This window comes from Ursus americanus, chromosome 10 (genome assembly GCF_024610735.1).
Source record: "Ursus americanus isolate L20-20 chromosome 10, mUrsAme1.1.p, whole genome shotgun sequence".
In the NCBI taxonomy this organism is placed as follows: Eukaryota; Metazoa; Chordata; class Mammalia; order Carnivora; family Ursidae; genus Ursus; species Ursus americanus.
Window position 1 is genome coordinate 50,457,286 of NC_142136.1, and position 22,653 is coordinate 50,479,938.

The 22,653-nt window shown below is 38.0% G+C and overlaps 1 protein-coding gene across 1 annotated transcript in view; it reads right to left on the reverse strand.

Annotated features, from left to right (window-relative positions):
- VWA8 (von Willebrand factor A domain containing 8) overlaps positions 1-22,653 on the reverse strand; it is a 342,760-nt gene that overhangs the window by 103,413 nt on the left and 216,694 nt on the right. Inside the window, exons 27-34 of the mRNA XM_045810950.2 lie at positions 17,104-17,212; positions 15,449-15,587; positions 13,994-14,193; positions 7,388-7,498; positions 6,403-6,467; positions 5,794-5,919; positions 4,576-4,685; positions 3,778-3,932 (exon numbers count right to left, since the gene is read on the reverse strand). Coding sequence (XP_045666906.2) covers positions 3,778-3,932; positions 4,576-4,685; positions 5,794-5,919; positions 6,403-6,467; positions 7,388-7,498; positions 13,994-14,193; positions 15,449-15,587; positions 17,104-17,212 — 1,015 coding nt within the window. The remainder of the gene's footprint in view (positions 1-3,777; positions 3,933-4,575; positions 4,686-5,793; positions 5,920-6,402; positions 6,468-7,387; positions 7,499-13,993; positions 14,194-15,448; positions 15,588-17,103; positions 17,213-22,653) is intronic.

The following is a 22,653-nucleotide window of genomic DNA, read 5'->3' on the forward strand; positions in this document are numbered from 1 at the left end:
CTCCCTGTCAGTCTCTCTCTTTCTGTCAAATAAATAAAAAAAATCTTAGAAAAAAAAAAGAAAATCAAATTACTTCTTAACCTGTTTGAATTTGGTATAGGAAATAGCTGCTTCATCAATAATCATATTTTTCAGGCAAATGTGAAATATACAACATATTTTTTTTTACCTTGAAATGAATTACAACTAAAAAGAGGGACTATAACAATACAGTCAGTTTAAAAATGAAACAAATATCTAATACATCCACCCTCTGGCATTACCAGCATTCTGAAGTCCCTGAGTGCTCCTTCCCATTCACAGCTCCTTCTGTCCGCCCTAGATGTTTAGAACTCTTCTGGAATTTTGTGGGTTTTTTTTCCTTTTGCTTTACTTAAAATTTTTACCATATATGTATTTATCCATCCCTACCCCAAGATCATACATTCTCCAATGTATTATCTAAATGTTTTAAAGTTTTGTCTTTTACATGTAAGTCCGTAACCCAGTTGGGATTTATTTTTGTGAATGGCATGAGGCAGAGATTCATATTCATCCTTTTCTCACATGGACAACTAACTGCCCAAATACTGTCAAATACCAAAGAGCACTGATCAACACTGCTATTATAAAATACAGTTCTGAATATGCATGCATCTGCTCCTGAGCACTTCATTCCGCTCTCTTATTTACCTTTCTACCCCTGCGTCTATCCCATTGTCATAGTTACTAAAGCTTTATAATAAGCCTTGAAATTTACTATGGCAAATACCTCTGCTTCTACTTGGTTCTTCTTCAGGAACGTCTTGATTATTGTTTGTCTTTGCTCTTTCATAAAACTGTATGAGAGTTAGATTTGCTCTGCATCCTTGTCGGCATTTGATATTGTCGGTATTTTTTTATGTCAGCCATGTAGTACTGTCTCATCGTGATTTTAATTTGCATTTCCTGAAAGACTAATGATGTTGAACATCTTTTCATGTACTTAATCTTTGTATCCTCTTAAATCACCTGTTCAAGTCTTTTGCTTTTTCTTCACATTTACCTCGTTTTTCTCTATCTATCTAAATATATTGCAAACTGTGAGTCCACACAAACAGATTCAGTTCCAATGCAATGACTATAGGATTCATTCTAGAGTTCTTCCTTTCTCTATCTGTAACTTCCTTCTCCAACAGTGAGAGACTTCATTATCTTTGATATATTTACTTTCTTGCTCAGTTCCACTGAATGTGACTCATATCCCGTCCCACTACTAACCTTCCCTCACGAGCAAATGTCTTCCTTACTCTGATTGGTCCTGACAGTCCACACCAGGCTATGCTCATGAATGGAGGCCCTCCTCACCTTACTTGGGCTCCTAAATCCTACACCAGGCTACCGCTAGCTCCTCAGGGGCACCATCTGCATCCTGCCTGGAGACAATTCCCATCACTGGTGGTTACACCCTCCCCCATCTGGGATGTCTTCACCTGCTCAGCCTCTGACCTCTGACACCTCCCACTGAGCCACTGTTTGCCCATTTCTATATTGGATGATTTATTTTCTTGCTCTTGAGTTTTAAGAAATCTTTGTATGTTCTAGATACAAGTCCTTTGTTGGAAATATGACTTGCCAATATTTTTCCCAGCCATATTTTTTCATTCTCTTAACAGTATCTTTCATAGAGCTGAAGTTTTAAATTTTGATGAAATATAATTTATCAAAAATTTTGTTATGGATCATATCTGAGATGCTTAATAGAGTGTTTAATAGAAGTGGTGATAGTGAGTATCTTGTCTTATTCTTGATATTAAAAGGAAGCTTTTTTTTTTTTTAAAGATTTTATTTATTTATTCGATAGAGATGGAGACAGCCAGCGAGAGAGGGAACACAAGCAGGGGGAGTGGGAGAGGAAGAAGCAGGCTTCTAGCAGAGGAGTCTGATGTGGGGCTCGATCCTAGAACGCCGGGATCACGCCCTGAGCCGAAGGCAGGCGCTTAACCGCTGTGCCACCCAGGCGCCCCTAAAAGGAAGCTTTTAATGTTTCACTATTGAGGATATTTCTATAGGTCTTTATGGCTATTTGGCATTAAGTTAAGGAAGTGATAAAAAGTTTATAATAATTTAGGTGCCTCTGATAATGCTATAAAAAGTTAATAGGTGACATATCCCTTTATTGATAGCTTTATGAAGAGTTAAAAGAAATTCACATGAAGCAGAAAGGCACTGTGGTACAAGGGAAAGTATACAGGTTTGAGGGTCAGTCACACTTAACCTCAAATCCCAGCTCCTTTACTCATAATTTTTGTGGCCTAGGGGATATGTCTTCTCTTCTGTTTCTTCATCTATAAAACCTTGTGAAGTTGTTTTAAAAATTGTCATGTATGAAAGGGTTTAGAATAGTGCAATGCTTGATTTTTGTGTTAGGGTCTAAAAAATACGATTGTTATAAAATGTTGAAAGGATGCCTAACTGACCCTAGTCTTTCATTTAACAAATATTCACTAACACCTCCTACGTGTTGGTTAAGTAGGGGGGATAGAACTTTTAATTTAACAAGGTCACTAGTCCTACAGGCTATAAAGGATTTCTATAGGGTTAATACAAAATGTCTTACACTCAGTGCCAAATACTTTTACTTTCTAACCATTTTTTACAGTAACATTATATTTCTATACTAATTTCTTCAATCAGAAGATCAATATTTTAAATGATTCCACCTTCAGAAACATAGCTCTAGTATTTTCCCTACTGATGGCAGTAATCATTGGGAAAGCATATTAAACACAACTCTCATTCAGTCAAGGCTGCTGTAGATACTGTATTCCAACAACATGTTTCATTTTCAGTTATATAATACCATAGCAAATGATTTTTACTTGATAATTAGGAAGACATATGGCAAAATCCTAAGCCACATATTATCCACTGGGTTTTGGATTTCAGACGTCTTATACTCTGAAATAGTCATCATTCATTAATTACGTTAAAAATCTAAGATTATGTGAGACTGGTGTACTATCAAACAGAGCTCATATTTTTATCTTTAAATGATTCTATTAAAAAATAAAAGCTACAAGGAGATTATGAAAATTAAATGTCAAATCAAAACACACGGAGCTACATCTGAGGTTATTAGATGGCATCTTGAACTTAAATAACCTTTATATTTAATTTTCCCCCATTTCCATCAGGGGAAGATGGTGCCTCATTTCACCTGAAGTCAATTATGAATAGCCTCTTCTTTACAGATAACAGTGCATAACAGCAGAAGGGACCACCTAAGACCAAATTGAGACTATCACCATAATCTGGATGCTGGAAAGATATGATAAATCAGAGCAAAACTCAGTGGAAAGTGAATTGATGTTCATGAATGTTAAAAACATTTAATTTAAAGTTATGAGACCCCAACAAATTTAACTTTAAAATATTCTAGAAGACATATTACTTTGTTAGTCTCAAATGTTCCTCTTGACAGATTACATGAACACATGTTAAGACAACAAGATGTAAAATTACAGTCAGTAGGTTAAACATTTCACTACGTCACATGGACTCCCATGTATACAGAATACTGGTTTCCCCTTACTAAATTACATAATTACATTACCCTTTGAATGTTAATTTTAAAAAAGCAATGAAACTCTACAGGTAGAATGTATTTTCTAATGACTGATTTGGAATACAGACTTGATCTGAAATGTTTACCAGAATATCATTACATTTTTAACTAACCTTCAAATAGCCTTATAGATTATAGGCTAAACTGCGGAGAAGAAATATTTATTCAATAATTGAAAAAAACGTGCTTACCATGAGATCTGGGAAGCCAATAACAACTGTAGCGTAACTATTCTCGTCTGAGAGAATTCGGTTAGGAGAGGCAATCTTTTGTCCCACAGCTGAACTTAGGTTTTCAGATGATAGTTGATCACTTGAAATTTTATGAGGTATGCTGAGATCTGCTTCTGAAGTGTCAGAGAAACATTAGATATCATATACCCCTAAAATGCTCCAGGAATTAATTTTTGCAAGATTTCATTCTCACCAACTCAAACAGAAAAGCACAAGTTAAAAAAGAGAAAACACTTGAAATTACATTCACGGCCTTTTGTTCGAGAAAAGTCAGTTTTTACAATTAAGGCATCTTCTCTAAGTGAATGCAAGAATTTACTGAATTCAAAATTTTATTAGCAATACATATTATCATTAATAGCACCCTGCAGGAAAGACATGAAACTGATCCGACCCAGTGCTAGTAATGGTTTGTTTTAGTTCTTTTTCATAACAACTTATTCACCCCCCCCAAAACGGTGATGAATTAAGTAGAAATCCTGAGGGCCTGTGTAAAAAAAAAAAGAAAAGATGCTACCCTAAAAGACTAATGGACTCGGAACCTAAATGTATAGAAAAATTCTGATTTCTCAGTTCAAAAAATTCAAAGACGGAACTGAAAAGATGATACATTCTTACTTACTAATTCTAATGTAGTTACTAAGTTCTCTCTTTTGGCATAAATTTAACATATGTTGATGTTATTGTTCTTAAACGATTCTAGAGGACTGTAAGCACATACCACACAGCCATGAGCACAAAGAACAGGGAATTTACCTTGTATAACTCCAAATCCTGTGCTAGGGGGCTCCTCTTTCAACACGTACAACTGGCAAACCCCACTATCCTCAGATTCAATGTGTGCAGGCTTACTTAAAAGATATTTCCTGTAAACAAACAAAACATCTAAGTGAAAAGTTTTTTTCTTTAATAATTATGAGTCCAGACTATGAAAAAATCAGAATTCCATACCCCCCCCCCACTCCAAAGCCTTGTTTTTATATTCTGAGTATAACCTGCAGTTTCAGAGTTACATCATGAGTTAACAAATAACTTCTCCACACTGTCTATAGGGAGCAGTGCACAATAACAATGCAGTAATAAATAGGAACTAAAATCCAACACTTCCTGTAAGAGGAAGGGCTGGGGGGGGGGGAAGCAACCTAATGTGACACACACCCCCATTATCATGGAACCTGCTATTGCTATGACTGTTTGATCAGCCAGCAAGTCAAGTGAGAACCTGGCCTCTTATTTGTTGACAGAAGCCCTCACCACGGTAATCCCCTCGATCTACTTATTTTTAAGGTTTCTAAAATAGGGATGTATAAATAGCCAGAAATCTTTTGCAGCAGGATACTTCTGCTTGTCACCCTAGGGGCAGAGAGAGTCTGTATTTAGCCAGTAGAGGTAATGCATGAGGGAAGGGGACTCAAAGGTTACCATGTACCCTATTTATGCCAAGTGCATATAATGTCCCATTCATCAAGAAGTATGCAGCCCAATGGGGGGAAAGCAACACAAACATGAACATAACTAAGAGCAACCAAGATAAAATGAAGAAGAAACTTCTAAGGGGTGAAATTCTATGAAGCTCCAAAAAGGCAACAGCTCTAGGACAGAGACTATGGCCCTTTGAAGAAAGGATAAACCAAAAATCCACTTTGCAGTACCTCTAGCTTGGCAAGAATACTGTGACTTCTCAATGTACGAATGGGAAAAAATCCAAAGAAATATGGATCATACGTAGAAGCCATTATGTTTTTACCGTTAATTTCAATGTCATTCTCAGAAACCCTTTCGTAATTACTCTGTGAAGCAATATTTAATTTATTTTAATTTTTCCCTCCCTTTCTTCTTTCACCTACAGAGACGCCAAATTCTGAAATTGTTAAAAGACAGACACTGGAAGTCAGAACAGTAAGGTTGCTAGATAACTGATAAGCATGGTTGAGCTATGGTACACCCCATGAAATGCTATGGAGATCTACCCACTGGTTTGTTTGGTCCTCCACCAGAAGCCACTTGTCCTCTGCTACTAGAAAAACTGTCTTGAGTTTGATGGGAAGTAAGATGGTGTGAGTTCGCCCTTCGAGAACATCCAGCACAGTCAGGCTGTTCCTGAAAGAGGAGAAGAAAACTATCTGAAAGGAAACGGTGAGGATAATGAACGAGTAGCGATGGCACAGTCATTTCATGATTATCATGCAATGCTATGAAGAAGGTGTTCAAGACTAAATCGTAACAAAGAAAAATGGTAATTGAGACAAGGGGAGGGGAGGCAGAGGGAGAGGGAGAATCTTAAGCAGGCTCCACACCCAGCACAGAGCGGGACATGGGGCTTAATCTCATGACACTGAGGTCATGACTTGAGCCGAAATCAAGAGCTGGAAGCTTAAATGACCGAGCCACCCAGGCACCCCAAGCACTGTCTGTTCTTAGGTCTGTTTTTAAATGTTCTACAATGTAGGAGGAGTTACTTTTATAATAAAACATTTGCAATTTGGTTACACTGGTCTTATAATAAGGAAGCATAATTAAACGAGGAAAGAGAGTGGGCAAAATAAGGATCCCAGTTTAAATCTTCTATAACAAAGAGCTCACCCGTTTTCTTTGTAGAATACTAGCCAGTTTTTGTGCGAAAATTCTTTACACATTTTATAAGTTTCCTGAAGACAAAACAAAACAAAATATTCATATTAAATGTGTGAGATGCAGTCATGTCTGTGAGATGCAGTCATGTCTCTTTGGCTCCTTTCCCTTAAATAAAGTTCTTTGACATATAAAACATGTAATTCTCTGAGAAGCTAACTATTTATTTCAAGACTCTTATGGTAATGTGGATCAAAATATATTTCAAAATTTATTTTATCTTTAGGATAAAATTTTTAAAATAATGCCAAATACTGGTTAGAAATAAACCTGCTATTTGGTGATTGTGGAATTTATACCATGACATAAACATATAGGAAATACTGTTTTTTATAGATTTGGATACATTTATGCATTTAAATTATCTGTTTTTTTTTTTTCATGGTCTTTTAAGACTTAGGTATGCTCTTTTGCAGGGCAAAAAGTAAGTCTTATTTTATATCCATTACCTTCTTCTGAGTGGCAGAATAAATTCTCTTGGGTGGCCTAGAACTTATTTACTGGTTTAATTTAGGTAATGTAGACAAATGTTTATTTATTTAGTAGGTGCGATCGGGTGTCATACCCATCAGGTTATTACATAAATCCAAAACATAAATACATAACTTGAAAACAATTCAGTAACTGCATGGACAGGAACTTGTCATGAAAATCATGCTCAAAAAGCTCATGAAGTTCTATTATTATTATAGTTCAATCCCGACAAGTCTTCATGTGAGTATGATGTCTACAAAAAAAAGCTATTGGTTACTTAATTATACGTGTATCTACGTCGATTTGTATGACATGAACATCTATAAGTACACAATAAGAGAACTCTCTTGTGCAGTGTAGTAGGAAACCAAAGGCATGGAGAGGGATGGGCGTGCATGCATCTTTAAGGTAGAAAGCTCCAGAAATCCGGGGCAATTTGCTGGACAAGCTGGGTGTTCCCTACCGTTTCCTCCTTGTTCCACCAGGAAGGTTTCTTAGATGGACCCTCTTCTGAAGGGAGGATAAGACGTCGAAGGGTTTGGCCAGTGGTATCTAACAACAGGATGACATTATTCTGGAAATAAAGAGAAGAGTAAAAAGCTCAAGATCTGTTTTCTTTTCTTTTCTTTTCTTTTCTTTCTTTTTTTTTTTTTTAAGCAGCAGCCTCTTGGCAACCTGGGAATAGAGGATACAGTGGTAAGCCAAAGGGAAGATGACAATATTGAAAGACTTAAGAGACACCATAAAAACACTAAATGGTTTTCCTTAATATGGAATGTAAAGTACTAGATGGTTGTAGGAAGATATTTCAAATTATGTAATGCAGAATGTATTCTATTTTAAGATTTTATCTTAAAACCATCTCCTTCTAAATATAGGCTACTTTAACCATGATTCCGTTTTATTATTTACTTGAGGAAATTAAGAGGATTGATAATTTTTAAAGTGCATTTGCTTTTATTAAAACTGCACTTAAAGAATATTTCATTGAAAACTGTCTTACGCTGTGCATATTAAATCTCACTTACGCTTTTCAGAAATCCAGGCTTACTTCAGGAGATATGTACATGATAAAAAGACAGGTTAGCCAGAAAAGATCAAGGATCCTATGAACCTAGTTCATGATGAGCTTCTTTATTTTAAAATTCGCTAAGCTTGAAGAACTCACAGTTGGTGTTGCAATAACATACAAACAAGTGATTTCTCCAGCAGTATTAATCACAGCTTTGTAAATGAAGTAATAATCTCAGTAATTAGCATTTTTTAAGAAAAAAATTTTTAAATAAACCTTAAGTATTAAAATCAATGAACAGAAACATATGAATAAGAACTTAAAATTGAGAAACTCAGAAAAGATGAAATATTTTATTTTATTATTTATTATTATCATTTAAAAAAATTTTTATTTTACTTATTTGAGACACAGAGAGAGAACATGAAGGGAGGCAGAGGGGCAGAGGGAGAGGAGGAGTCAGAAGCAGACACCCTGCTGAGCAGGGAGCCCAACATGGGGCTGGATCCCAGGACCCTGGGATCATGACCTGAGCTGAAGGCAGACGCTTAACTGAATGAGCTACCCAGGCGCCCTGTAAGATGAAATATTTTAAAGAGATGCAATGAACTCGGCTTTCTTGAGTTAAAATTTGAAGATGTTTAAGGATTAGACAAAAAGGTTTGCAAAAACGACAACTTTAAGCTGTCAGGCCTCATTTATCCTTTTATGGCTTTTTGATAAGATAATTATGCAATTATCTTCTTGTTTTTGTTTTGTTTTGTTTTAAATTTGGGGCTCCTCCAGTTACCCTAACCCCTATGAATTTTTCATTTCAAAAACTTTCTTTGGGGGAGCGCCTGGGTGGCTCAGTCATTAAACATCTGCCTCAGGGTGTGATCTCGGCGTTCTGGGATCCAGCCCCACAACCGACTCCTCTGCTGGGAGCCTGCTTCTTCCTCTCCCACTCCCCCTGCTTGTGTTCCCTCTCTCGCTGGCTGTCTCTCTCTCTCTCTCTGTCAAATAAATAAATAAAACCTTAAAAAACAAAACCAAAAACTTTCTTTGGGGAAAATGAAGTCATAAAGCACCCAAAGAATTAATATATGGTTTGCAAAATATAGGAAACAAATAAGAAATGTCTGTTCACTTGTTCCTTAGTATTTACTGAGCAGCTTATGTTGAAAGCACAAAGGAGAACACAATGATGAATTAACCATGACCCTTGCCCTGTCTTATGCAGTCCAGTTGCAAATAAAAGAAATGCAAAAAGACTGATGATTCATCTGCAAATCTGGGCCCTCATCCTGTGGTTTCAAGTTAATCTGACTCCTAATTGTACTGAAGCGCTCAAGCATTAAAGTCTTATTTGTATCACATAGATTCCTTTGCTCCGAATCTTGGCTGTACTAAAAAATCCTACTAATAAGCATGTTGACAGAGCCTAAACTTCCCCGCAAACACTACTCTTTGAGGGCATCATTGGTATAATATGCACTTCTCCATTCAGAAGGTGTGTTAGGGATATTCTTTCTAAAATCATCATTTCCTATGAGAAGTATTATTTCTGGCCTCTGAAAGTTTGAAAACGATGGCAATACCTTAAAAGTTTTGCTTAAGAAAATGTATTAAGTTAAAAATTTACAGTCTCCATTCTAGATGAAATCTTTTTTTAGCAAGTATTTTTTAAAGGAGAAAATCTTTCTCGTATGATAAATATGAACATTAACATGATTCTTAGCACTTCAGCAATTTGGGATAATATTAACTCTTCTAAGCAAAAGAAAATCCTAAAAATAATGTTTGATTCCAAAACATGATTAAGCAGAATAAGCAGATGATTAAACAGATACGATTAAAAAGAAAAAATAAGTTAGTACGGTTTTGCATTTTTCTTCCTTTTTAGGGTCTAATACTTATATGCTCATAATTTGGCACAAGTGGACTGAAAAACTGTATCTTCTAAGTGACAGAAAACATATATATTCAGCCATTGTTGTATTTAGACAGTTTTAGAAGCAACTGGCAACATGAAGGAGTTCTGTTGCTCCATCCTTTTAGATGTTAATGGTTTCCTTCTGTAAATGACTAATAATATATTCTGTCTGAGTTTAAAAATAGAATTTTGCGTCACATCTGAGTACATGTAACCGTGGCTTTGGTGCTCCTTCAAGGGGGCAGGGAGAAAAAGCAAGTGAGCAATTTTATTATGTTTGTATCTGACTGGGAGAAAAGTAACCTCTGGATGACCTCAATGTCCTAAAGTCTGAAATTCTAAACTTTGTGCAGATGAAATAAGTAATCTCATGGCAGGGGAGGGGAAGGGAGGAGGGTCTTTATTTTTAGGCATGGCAAAGTTTCCCTTTCCTCACTTGAGATTTTATTTTAGCAAGGAAGTTTTGAGCAACTTTTTTAGCCAGGCAAATGCATCCAGAGTGAAGCTTTATAAAGACAAGGCATAGAGGAATTCATGGGAGTACTTCTCTACAATATTTTAGCTCTGCTTTCAGGGAGGGCAGAATGGGGAAAAGGAATCGAGGGCAGGGCACTCATTTGTTAGTTGATGAAAATTATTCACCATTTGTTAAACTTTACAGATGCACGCTGTTCATTTGGAATCCAAGAGGTCTTACCTCTTAACAGGGCCATAATATAAAACAGGCAGCTAAGATAGCCTCTCTGGGAAAGGAAGAGGCAGTTCCGAGTCTAGTGGAAGTACTCCTATAAGCTCTGCATGCTTGCTCGGCGGTGCTGAGGTAGTTTTCTAGAAAATGGTTCAGACTGTGGTTAGAGGGCCAAGTCAGGTGGTAGCGCGTGCAAGAATGCCAGGAGCCCAAGGGCCGCTATGAGTTAGGCACCTCTTTACACTCAACAGACTATTGATCAGCGATGTTGCCAAATAGTTGGATCTTTTGAGAAAATATACTTGCTAGGAACCTAAAAATCTAGTACTTTCAAAGAATTGGTATATGTAGATTTGACAGTTAATTTGACAGCTGAAAATCTGGCAGGATTGTTTGAATAAATACTTCAAATTTAGATTCTTATTCAATTGCCATTGGCTTACTAGATTAAAAATCACCAAGACAGCATGTACTTTTTACATGATTTTTACGAGATTCTTCTCATTGTGGAATTCAATTCAATGGCATTGATATTTTATTAGAAACCTACAAAGTAAAGCCCTTACTCCATGTGCTGGACACAAATTTTTATAAGCAATATCTGGATATGTATAAACTCTGCTTGGAGGAAAAAGTGAAAATTTTTTTTTAAAAGTAAAATTCAGAAAAAAATTTAACTCAGAACTTATGGTAATTATTTACACAAGGCCTAAAATTAAAGTTGACTTACTGACTCGGTGCAACACTGACATGTTATTTATGCAATATTTCCTCTTGATTAGACGTGGTCTAAAAATATTGTTTCTTGGTAACACTCTGCTCTCCTAGTGACTTTAAATACTTGTAAATAACAACATTGCATTTCTTTAATATCTTCCTATTGTGAATGCTTTTTAATTGTTCAGATTCCCCAAGCAGCTGCCATGAGTGAGAGGGTGGGTGAAGTTTAATTCTGGTGGGGCCAAGCCAATCTGTTTTGAATCTCAGTTTTACCATGTATTTACTGGGCAGGTTATCTAAACTCTCTGAGCCTCCATTTTCTCCCATGTAAATAAGGTTAAGGGCAGCCTCAATATGCTGCTGGAAGAATAACATGAAATAACGTATGTCATCTTTTATTTGGCACATTGCCAGCATTTAATAATTGCTCCTTCTCCTTGAGAGGTTCATCACTGGCTTTCTGGGATACCACACTCCCTGGTCTGTCTACCTACTTCGCTGGTCACTCATCTTCAGTCCCCTTGGTTGATTTTCCCCATATCTCCCTCATTTCTTCATATTTCATTGCCCGAGAGCTTGGACTTCTCTACCCACACTCACTCCCTTGGTGACATCTTTCAGTCTCATGGTTTTCAATAGCATTTTTCTGCCAAGGCCCCCTAAATTTATATTTCCCGTTCTGATTCTCTCCACTCAACTCCATGCTCATCTACTTGGATGTCTAACAGGCCTATCAGATTTAATCAAATGTCTAATCCCTCCCAAATCAATTCCTCATCTCAACTGACGGTGACTCTATCCTTTTAGTTGCTCATGCCCTAAACCTTGATGTTGTCCTTAATTAACTCTACCCTCTTTCACCCCATGCATTTGATCTGTTAGGAAATCGTTTGGTTCTACCTTCAATACACGTCCAGAATCCATCATTACTGACAACCTCCATCCTCTAAACTGCAATGATCTCTTGCTGGATCACTGAGAACATTTCTTAACTAGTCTCCTTCATTCTGCCTTGGCACCTACAGACTGTTCACCGCAGAGGAGCCAGAGAAATCCTTAAAAATGTAAGTCAGGTCATGCTACTCCTGTGCTTGAAAAACTCTAACACCTTCCTTTTCCACCCACAGGCAGGGCCCAGGCCATTACAATGGTCGACAAGGCTCTGCACAACCTGCTTCTCCATCCCTTGCACCATGTCCCTTCCCCAACTAACTGAGCAACCTCTGTGACCTCACCGCCCTATACTCTCCCCTCACTCAATCTTCCCCACCACACTTCTTTAAAGATGGGAAAAAGCATGCTCCAGGCGCTGGGCCTTTGAACTTACAATTCCCTTTGCCTGGAACTCTATTTTAGATATCGGTTCTCCCCCTTACTTCCTTCAAATCTTTGCTTAAATATCCCCTCCTCATTTAGGCAACCCCTGCCCATCTGCCCTATTTTAAATGGCAATCTTCCTGCCAGCCTTCCATTTTACTCTCCCTTGCTTCTCATCTTCTAATTTGAGATATAATTTCATGATCTTTTTGCTTATTGTCTACCTTCCTGCACCAGAACGTAAGCTTTCCAGGACAAAGATTTTTGTGTTGTTTGCTGCAGCATCCCCAGGAATAGGCACATGATATATATCTGTTGAATGAATAATATGCTCGGTATGGTGGATACTAGGTGGATAATAAGTACGCAAAGACGTTACACTCCTTTCTACTGGTATAGTATGAATTAACTTAGACCATTAGAATTCTCACTAATTGCAGCTTACCTTTTGATCTCTATCTTCTGTTTGGAATTACTTTGACTCTAAGCATCTGTATGACCTTGAGCATCATTACATACCAAAGGATCTCAGTGTAGTCCTATAATGAACTGAAGATCTATGTCCTCCCAAAACTCATATGTTGAAATCCTAAACCTTGATGTAGGAGAAGGTGGGGACTATGGGAGGTGACTACATCATGAGGGTGAAGTCTTCATGAATGAGGTTAGTGCTCTCATCCATGAGACACCAAGGAGATCCCCCGCTCTTTCTACTATGTGAGGTTACAGTGAAGAGACAGCTGTTTAGGAAGTGGGTTCTCACCAGACACCAGATCCAGATCTGCTGGCCCTTGATCTTGGACTTCCCAGCCTCCAGAACTGTGAGGAATAAATTTCTGTTGTTTGTAAGCTACCTAGTCTATGCTATATGTGCGACAGTAGCCCGAACAGACCAAGACAAGTCCATTCACTATATTTATATGGCTGTCTCTACATAAAGAAAGTAATTCAGGTTTCAGATAAAGTGTCATCACCTAAGAGGAGCACGCTTTAATACAGTTCATTCTTCCACCTCCTCCTACCCCACCCCATCACTCCTTAGGACATTACCTTGTTTCTACATAGCACTTATCACTACCTGAAATGGGTGTATGTATTTGCTGGCTTCCTTTGTCATTTATCTCCCCAGAGAGAATGTATGCTTCACAACAAAGAATTATCTGGCCTCAAATGTCATCAGTGCTGAGGTTGAGAAATCCTAACTTACATGCTTCCAGAATCACAGGTCATGTTGAAGTCTGCAGAGAGGAAGATATTAGCCTACCTTTGCGGTACTGACAAAACACAACTCTGATCCTTCCTCGAACTTTACGAAAGCAGGATTTTCACTTACAGGCTGCAAGTCACTCTTGCCTTTGCCTTCCCATAGCTCACCCTTGGCATAAGTGTACCATGCAAGCAGCCTGGGATGCCTTACCTGCTGCTCATGCAGAATCACTTGACCCTTGAGGGGATTTCCCAGCGGTGCCACTGTCACAAATGGGAGCCAAACTCTACTGGCCATTCTTGGGAAGATGTCAGAAAAGTCCGCCAAGTAGCCACTTTTCCCAGTCATGTTCATGAAGTATAAGGTGATGGGATTGCATGCAACTACATAGAGGGTATTTTCCTCATTTTCTGTAATGACAAAAAGGTGTTAATTTTGTGGTCCGCATGAGATTTTCTGACTGGTCAAGAGGTCCAGTAAAATCTGAATCATGAGACGGAGCACACAGTTGGAACTCAGCGGATGATTTGTGGATGGACTGATTAGGAGATCGATATATATAAATTAACTCTGATTCTAAGCTTTTCTCTCACAAATACAGAAGAGGTAAAAAGCAAAGAAAAAAACAACAAAAACCCTAGTTCGCATATGTGGACAATACTGAAAGAGAGAGTTAAACGATAGGAAAGGCAGCATCTGGGTTTTGTTATTAAGGGCTAATTCTGACTGACAGTGGCTGCCTGGAAGGTTGTTTTGAAACGGTAAAGGCCAGGACAAGGTTGAACCAGGAAAGTGCTCCTGCTGAGCGAAGCCTCTCACGGGCATGAGGCGGAGGATCACACATACTCATCTCCAATCCCGGAAGATGCGACAAGGGCCAAAGTTCAAACTTTATCTGCAAAATCCATATTTATTCTCTACTAGTGAATGAAAAATATCTTCACAAGAGCACCAGTCTGTTACCAGTCTGTATATTTTTAAAGCACATATTTTCATTCAACAAAGCTGGTTTTAGGAATAAACAATATTCACAGAACTTAATCTGAGCAAAAACTTGCTTCTGTATTTTCGCCTCAACAATCCCCACTTTAGGCAAGTGACTCTCTCCCTTTCCCCTGTCATCACCTCTGTTTAATAGGACCTTAGTAACTGCCATCAATTGAAAACTTCTGCCAAAACGTACCCAGGGCATACTGCATGAATCAGTAGGTAATGGCAACAGTCCAGAAATGTAGATGCCCAAAATTCACATCCTTTATTTGTCATTCTTTACAATAAGTTTAATGACTGCAAATCACTCCAGCCCTGCTTTCATAGTTCATGTAATCATCAAACTGGAATCCCAGCCCCCAAATCCAATGTTTCTCTTTTTCTTTTCCTCTTCTATTTTTAGCACATGCCTGGGTGTGTTTAACTTTGTGCTACACTTGTAATGAGAAACAGACATATGCATACAAACTTAGCAGTGCCTATGTGGATTCCACAATAGTATTTTGTTAGGTTGTTATAGGAAATTAGTTCTAAATTACATACAATTACTATCCAATCCAAAAATGACAGTTACTGAGTCTATCACAGACTTCTTGATGTTTAGAGGTTCTTTTAATCCCCCTTTAAAAAAAAAATCAGTGCAGGAAGGAAAATCAAAAGAATAAACTGACATACCATGGGATGTAGCAATGTCACAGATTAAGTTAACTTCATCCAATGGTAACTTCCAGGAGGCACATTCTTCAGTAAAGGTTTGGGATCTTTCTTCATATCTTTCTACTGGATACTCCTGTATGTTTATAAGGGCTGGACCCTAGAATAAAGTAATTACCTGGGTTAAGGAATTTAAGGCTAAAGTTCTTTTAAAATACAGAGTTTAAATTCAAACACTCAACATTTTGAATTACCTCGTCTAATTTTATTGACTGCCAGGGTACCTATAACAATAATAATACCACATACTTGCATTTATAAATGCTTTCATTCGTTCTATCTTATTTCTCACTTTCTCTTCCGTTTATTCACAAAATACACTAGATGTAAAATCCCATATGTTTCTCATTACTTCATTCCTTCCTAAGCCAAGAGCGAGTTTTGAACTGTGAGTTAGGACCCAGGGCTTTAAACAAGGATAATAATCTGTAAATGTATGAATCAGGGCCTGATACAGTTCCATTGAAAAGAATGATTATTATATCATTCTATAGAAAGTAAGGGCTGAACTGGGGTCTTTGAAATAAAATATATGTTAAAAAAGTGACATTTGAAATTAAAAAAAAAAAGCTGATACTTACAAAAGGTAAACTATAACACATGTAGTGAACATTACTCAATAGAAACATAAGCAGAGGAACTAATTTAATAACATTATTGATATTAGGGCTGGGTCCTTCAAGATGAGAACTATACAGAACTATATAGATGTAACCACACTTTTAATATCCGCATGCCATACAGTCCTTAATTAATCAAAAGTGTCTCGGTTAGATAGTGACTCTTGCAGCATCCCTGCCACCCCCCACACCACCCCTTTCTATCTAGTACGTATCTCAGGAGCCAGAAGTCTAAAAACTACATTCCTCATACTCCCTCGCAGTAAGGGTTCTGGATACGATTTAGGTTCTGCCAGTGAAATGCACTTGAATGGTCCACAGGTCAAGTTGGACCCACCGCCTGCTTTTGTAAATAACATTTTACGAGAACACAGCCATGTTTCTCTGCCAACATATTGTCTACGGCTACTTTTGTGCTACCCCAGCAGAGTGGAGTAGCAGCAGCTGACTCTGCGCGGCCTAAAACAGTTACTATCTGGCCCTTTACAGAAAAAGTTTGCTGATCCTGCTCGGCTATGTAGCTGCCAGCACCAGGGGTGCTGGTAAAAGCAGAAGCACTGATCTTGAGACTGAAAATCCAGTGGTGGTCCATTGACTTCTGTTTCTTCTGTCTTCTAATGATTTTATAGGCAACCAATTCCCCACAGTAAATCCCTTTCTGCTTGAAATACCTAAAGGAGTTTCTGTTGCAGCTAAGGACTGATACTCTTTCCCTTTGCCTTTTTACATGGAAACAAATACCATGGAGTCAGTGTCCTAGGATACACACAACATACCTGACTCTAATTCAGGTTAGCTCTCAGGAATTCTATTAGCCATTAGCAATTATCTACATTGAACTCCTCAGAAGGCAGACTGGCTTGAAAGTTGGAGATAAAGCTAAATCTAAAATAACCTCAGAACAAGTCATTCCTGAGGTCGTATGTGTTTTTCCCAGGGAAGATATAGAAAAATCTGTAACATTCAATATTTTAGTGAAGAAATAATAATATTAACCTTTATGTCTATCTGATGAGTTTCTGCTGGACACAACAGTTTTTGTATTCCATTTCTTGACTGACCAATTGTCCAATAGCCCATGAACGTCTGCTCTGGCAGAGGTAACCTGGCAAGGATGATTTGAAAAGTAAATATTTCTTCTTGTTTCCAAGTCATAGAAAAATAAATGAGCCATCAATTATCAACCACACAAATAAATTTGAAGAGTGCTTCATTTAGAAGTGAGTTATATTTTATTAAAAGATAGTCTATAATATGACATTTAGAATATACTTTAAGAAGAAGATTACACTCCTGCCATTTGCAATGACATGGATGGAGCTAGAGAGTATAATGCTAATCGAAATAAGACAGTCAGAGAAAGACAAATACCATATGGTTTCACTCATATGTGGAACTTAAAAAACAAGCAAAGGGGGAAAAAAGAGAGAGAGGGAGAAATCAAGAAACAGACTCTTAACTATAGAGAACCAAAGTGATGGTTACCAGAAGGGAGGGGGTGGAGGGACGGGGGAAATATATGATGGGGATTAAGGAGCCCACTTGTTCTGATGAGCCCTGGATGATGTGTGGAATTGCTGAATCACTATATTGTACAACTGAAACTAATATCACACTGCATTTAACTAACTGGAATTAAAATAAAAATTTAAAAAAGGAAGATTTCACATTTCTGGAACTAAGAAGGTAAGGTCCTATTCTGTTTTTACCTTGATGACAAACATAATTAAGGTTTACATATTTTTCCTTGAATTGGTAAAATACTTAGTGACTTAACACCTCAATTCCTAGTAAAGTATAGGAAGGATCTGGAGAAAAAATGAAGCCTTTAATAATCTCACAAAAATATACAGACGCTTAAAAAAAATGTTCATCCACTTGAGAAAGAGCAACTTTGTTCAACTTCCAGTTTTTATAGACAATTTCTGGGATACTCAAGAAATCTGGTTTGAACTTGCAAACTCATTCTAAATGACACTCATGGAAATTAACCAGGCTGCATGGTTCCATCTAAAAATAGCACTAGCTGTTTGGTTGGCAGGGTATGGGAAGGACCCTCAGGTACTCCATATAGAAACTATCTGGAACCACATAACAAGATTGCTATTGGCAATAAGGCTAAAACCAAAACACACATGGGCTATTCTGGAGTCGTACAACAAACTGACTCCATCTTCCTTCTTGGTAACACGAAGTGTTGTTCTAAGACTTTTCCTGTGGGCTCCAGACTGGCCAACTGAGGCAAACCAAAGTCCCTCATTTATTTTTCACTACTAACTCCTCCCAATAAGCTGTGGAAAAATCTATTACTAACTCTTTCCCCTTCAATAAGTCGGTAGTCAGGGGAAAGGGGAAGCATTGTATTTGGGTGCATGAGCAAGCTTTGGAATTGGAAACATAATCAACACTAATTTGGGGCTAAATCTTAACGAATAATCAGTTAGCAAAAGGCCCTATATTCCATTACCGGAATCTGTCATCCAACCTAAATCACACTTAAATTGTTACACCTGATTTCATGGAAATGACAATGGTATTTTCCATGATTTTTAGATCCTGACACTTGTAGTGTTTGACTCTATTAAAGTCTTAGCTGGAATGATGTCTGGATTTGATTTTAAGGGGGAGGAGGATGAACTTAAGGCCTATAAATAGCACTACTTTTTATCTTCAATGTCATTCATGAATTTATGTTTTTTAAAACAATGAAGTATTTCAATTCATATGTTGTGATGTTTCTTAATCTCCTGTGGAAGTATTAATAAAGATCTGGAAGTAGAAGTTTTAACTTAAAGAAAGGTGAATACCAAAATTATGATTCAGGTCAAATTACATAGGAAGCAAAAATAATTTTTTTCTAAGCATGCACACAATTCATAACATGATGCATATGGACACCAAAGCTGAGTCTGAATGACATGCAAGAGATTTGTCTAAGATTGTTTCCATAAAGAGGTGATCTGGGGTTTTAAAGAGTATGTTCTGGCAAATTTCTGCCTTCTCTGAACATTTGCCAGTACTATTTCTGGAGTCTGAAAGAAACACGTGAGAAAGATTTGGATCTTTCTAGGGGCATTACGCAATTAGAAGTTGTTGATGTACCTATTAGCAACAATTCCTAAAACATCTCCTTACCACAAGAACTAATTTTCATGGGAATAGTGGAACCCCTCAGGGTAGTTCCACCAACTCTCAAAACTTCATCAATTACTACCATCTTGGAGAAGAAAAAGAACAACTCCGATTTTAGCAGTCCTCACTCACTCCTAATATTTTAAATCGAACCTCTTGTAAAAATTAGGTTGGATTGTCCAACTGAGTTTACTAGAGCCTTTCAATAGAATAACCCTGACAAATATTTCCACTTTTGGCTCTTATGCCTTCCTCTCACTCTACAGCCAATTTAAGCCTTAGCCACTTTGAACTGCTACTTGTTCTTCCTGAACAAGCTACACATTTTCGTGCTTCCAAGAGGCTATTACCTCTTCCCAGAATTCCTCTCTGGTATTGCCTCGTTGGTGAAATCCTTCTCATTTTTAAAGCCCAATTCAAGTGTCACTTCCCTCTGCACCTCTTGCCCATATTTCTTTCTGAGCAGGATGAATCTCTTGCTCTTCTGGGTTTCCATGGAAATTTGCACATTTGGAACTCTTAGAAACTCTTAGGATACAGTTCTATAGCATTTGCAATTTTCAAATTTAAGGCCTGACAGAGAATTCAGTTTTCGAGAGCAAAGTCAGAAGTGAATCCCTTGCAAATATTTATATTTACTAAAATAAAAAGTCAGCATACTTAAAAAGAGAAAATAGAAAAGCCCCTTAAACACTTTAAATAAGTAATAGTGGGTATTACTATTTCCCAGTTACCCTCCCTTGTTTGCTAGAAACTTCTGAATCTCCCTGCCCTATAATCTCATATGTTGCTGGCCAGTTAATTGTGTTTTGCTGTGAATGATGTGCACACAACGGGTCTGTGTAGGTGTGTTTCCTGTCTTTGCCTGGCTCTGCATTAGACATGATGGCTTTCACTTTCTTAGACTTGTGTTCCTCTGCCACCTAGGTCCTGCTGACGTCATAGAAATGAGTAATTTGGATGCATGAGATGGAAAAAGATTTGAGGAAACTTGCTATTCTTGGCTGACAGTTCTCAAATATGCACCCCAATATCCAGAATGACCCTGTGCAGTCTTAGTGCTGGTGCCTCAAGTCCCTCTGTGCCAGAGCAGGCATTGTCAGCTTGTTCTGCCTATCTCTGGCTTTCTTCCTCCTCGAAGAAGGTGCCAAAGTATGGTCCTGGGGCCTGGGATTCCTCTCTCTCCTCTTTCTTCAAGTTTTACTGCAAAAACTTCTCTCTTTCTGCCATCTGCTTTCCCAACCACATCTTATTATTTTCTAACCTTAAATTCTTCCCTTTTCTAATTATCTGCATCAAGACTGACTGAGATTGAATCTTTCCCAGTTGGAAATTCCCCACCCTTCCAATCCCCCACAGAAAACCTCTGTTATTTCCCACAAGAAGGACTCATAGGATGAGATAACCCTACTGAATATAGCACTTTGAATATAACATTGCATAGCGAGGTTGATAGTTTATGTACTTTCCCAAAGAGATGAATTCATCAAGGGTAAGGCTTACATCTTACTTGAATCCTTGACTCTCTGGTACTCAGAATCCATCCACTCTGCCACTGAAATCTCTCTTGCTCTTGGGCCTCTTTTCCTTCCCACTGCCACAAGCCGGCCCTCACTGAACCTCACTGAGCATCACTCAGATGACTGCTTCCAGACAGGTCTTCCTGCTGTCAGCTTCATTGCCTTTTGGTTTGTTTTTTTAAAAAAAGAAAAAAACCCAAAGGAATCGTTCTAAAATTACGCATTTGACCATGGTGCTTTTTGGAGTCAAATTCTGGGATTCCCTCTGACTCTTCTCTCCCTTTTAGCCCCATCACAAGGCATGCCCTCATTCCATCCTTTGTTTGACCAAACTACTTGCAGTTTCCAAAATGCACTGTGGCCTCTTAAAACTGTTTCTGCTTGAAGTGTTTTCTTCTTTATTTGCCTGGAGAAGGGCTAGTAATCCCTTAAGCATTCAGCCTGGTTAATCCTCCCTGACTCTCCCCCAAGGCAGAAGGCAGCAATCCTACCTCTCTAATTCTCTCTAGTGTGGCTCTAACATAACACAAGTCACTCTTTCCTTGGGTGCCTCCCCAATGCACCGTGACCTCCTTGAAGGCAGATATGAAGCCTTCTTCACCTTTATATTTCTGACTCCTTACCTAGTGTGTATTGATGTGAGAAATAAAGGCAAAAGAAAAAATTAAATTTCCTTACTGCCTACATCCCATTGACAAGTCTTTGAAATAGGCAGAGTGACCTTCCTCTGGGAGCTCAGCTGCCTGGATGCTGACACTTGGCTAAGGGCAAAAGGCAATATTAGCCCAACCCCTCCAGGATCCTCTAAGTCTTCTTTAATATGTAAAAATTCCTTTGGAAACTTCCTTTATCTCTACCGTCCAAGATACATGTTAGCAATCATCCTCTAAACATATGGCCCACTGATAGACATCTGAAGGGTCCCTGACTGAGGTTTACTAAACAGTAATAAATGACCTTTTCCTAACAATAGCTAGCCTCCTTAGAATCCTGAAAACCTTGTTTCCAAAATACCTTGGAGGCTTGTGCTCTCCCGAACCCCCTCCCAACTTGAAAGTATGTAATGGGCCACTCCTCATGACAGTGCACTCCTTCTGCCCATGGGTGTTGTCCCTGTGCTTTAATAACACCACCTTCTGCACCGAAGACATCTCAAGAATTCTTTCTTGGCCCTCGGCTCCGAACCCCACCATTTTAAGCCACACCATATTACCACATAAATGCTCAATAATGTTTGTTAAATAAATGAATGCTTGGCTACACCAGAACTGCCAATATCTTCACCTACTTGTTTCTCATCTCAATGACAAGTTGCAAACTGCCATAGCATTCTTCCCCCATTGCATACTGACTACATGACTCTCAATAAATGATGCAATCTACTTTGCAGGTGTATTTCGAAGAGTTATAGGTGGAGATTGGGAATTTCTATGTAGGCAGGTGACAGATACCACTTGCAAATGCTTAAGGGAATCCAAGGATAATTCTGTGAGACGGTTTAAGATGAGTATGAAAGAAGATTCATAGACCTTAATGATTTCTATGTAGATTGGTTATATTTTAAATTTTTTCTGCACCTTCATAAAGAAGTTGAAAGCAAATGAAATGGCGTGAAGCTCCTTTACAATATACCAAGAGAATATGGGGCAAAGGCTATGAAACTATAAAACCCAATACTACCCTTCTGCTCATAATAGTTCTGCGATGTCATTATGTAAATCTTACTACTTTTGAAAACTAAGAGCTCTTTTATGAAATGAAAGTAAGTCATCACTCAGAGTGGAATCGTACACCTTAGAACTCCATGATCAGTACCATGAACTCATTTGTAAAAACCAAGAATATAAAAAGAAAATTATAGCATACAATAGTTTGGAAAATGGAAGAAGCAGTA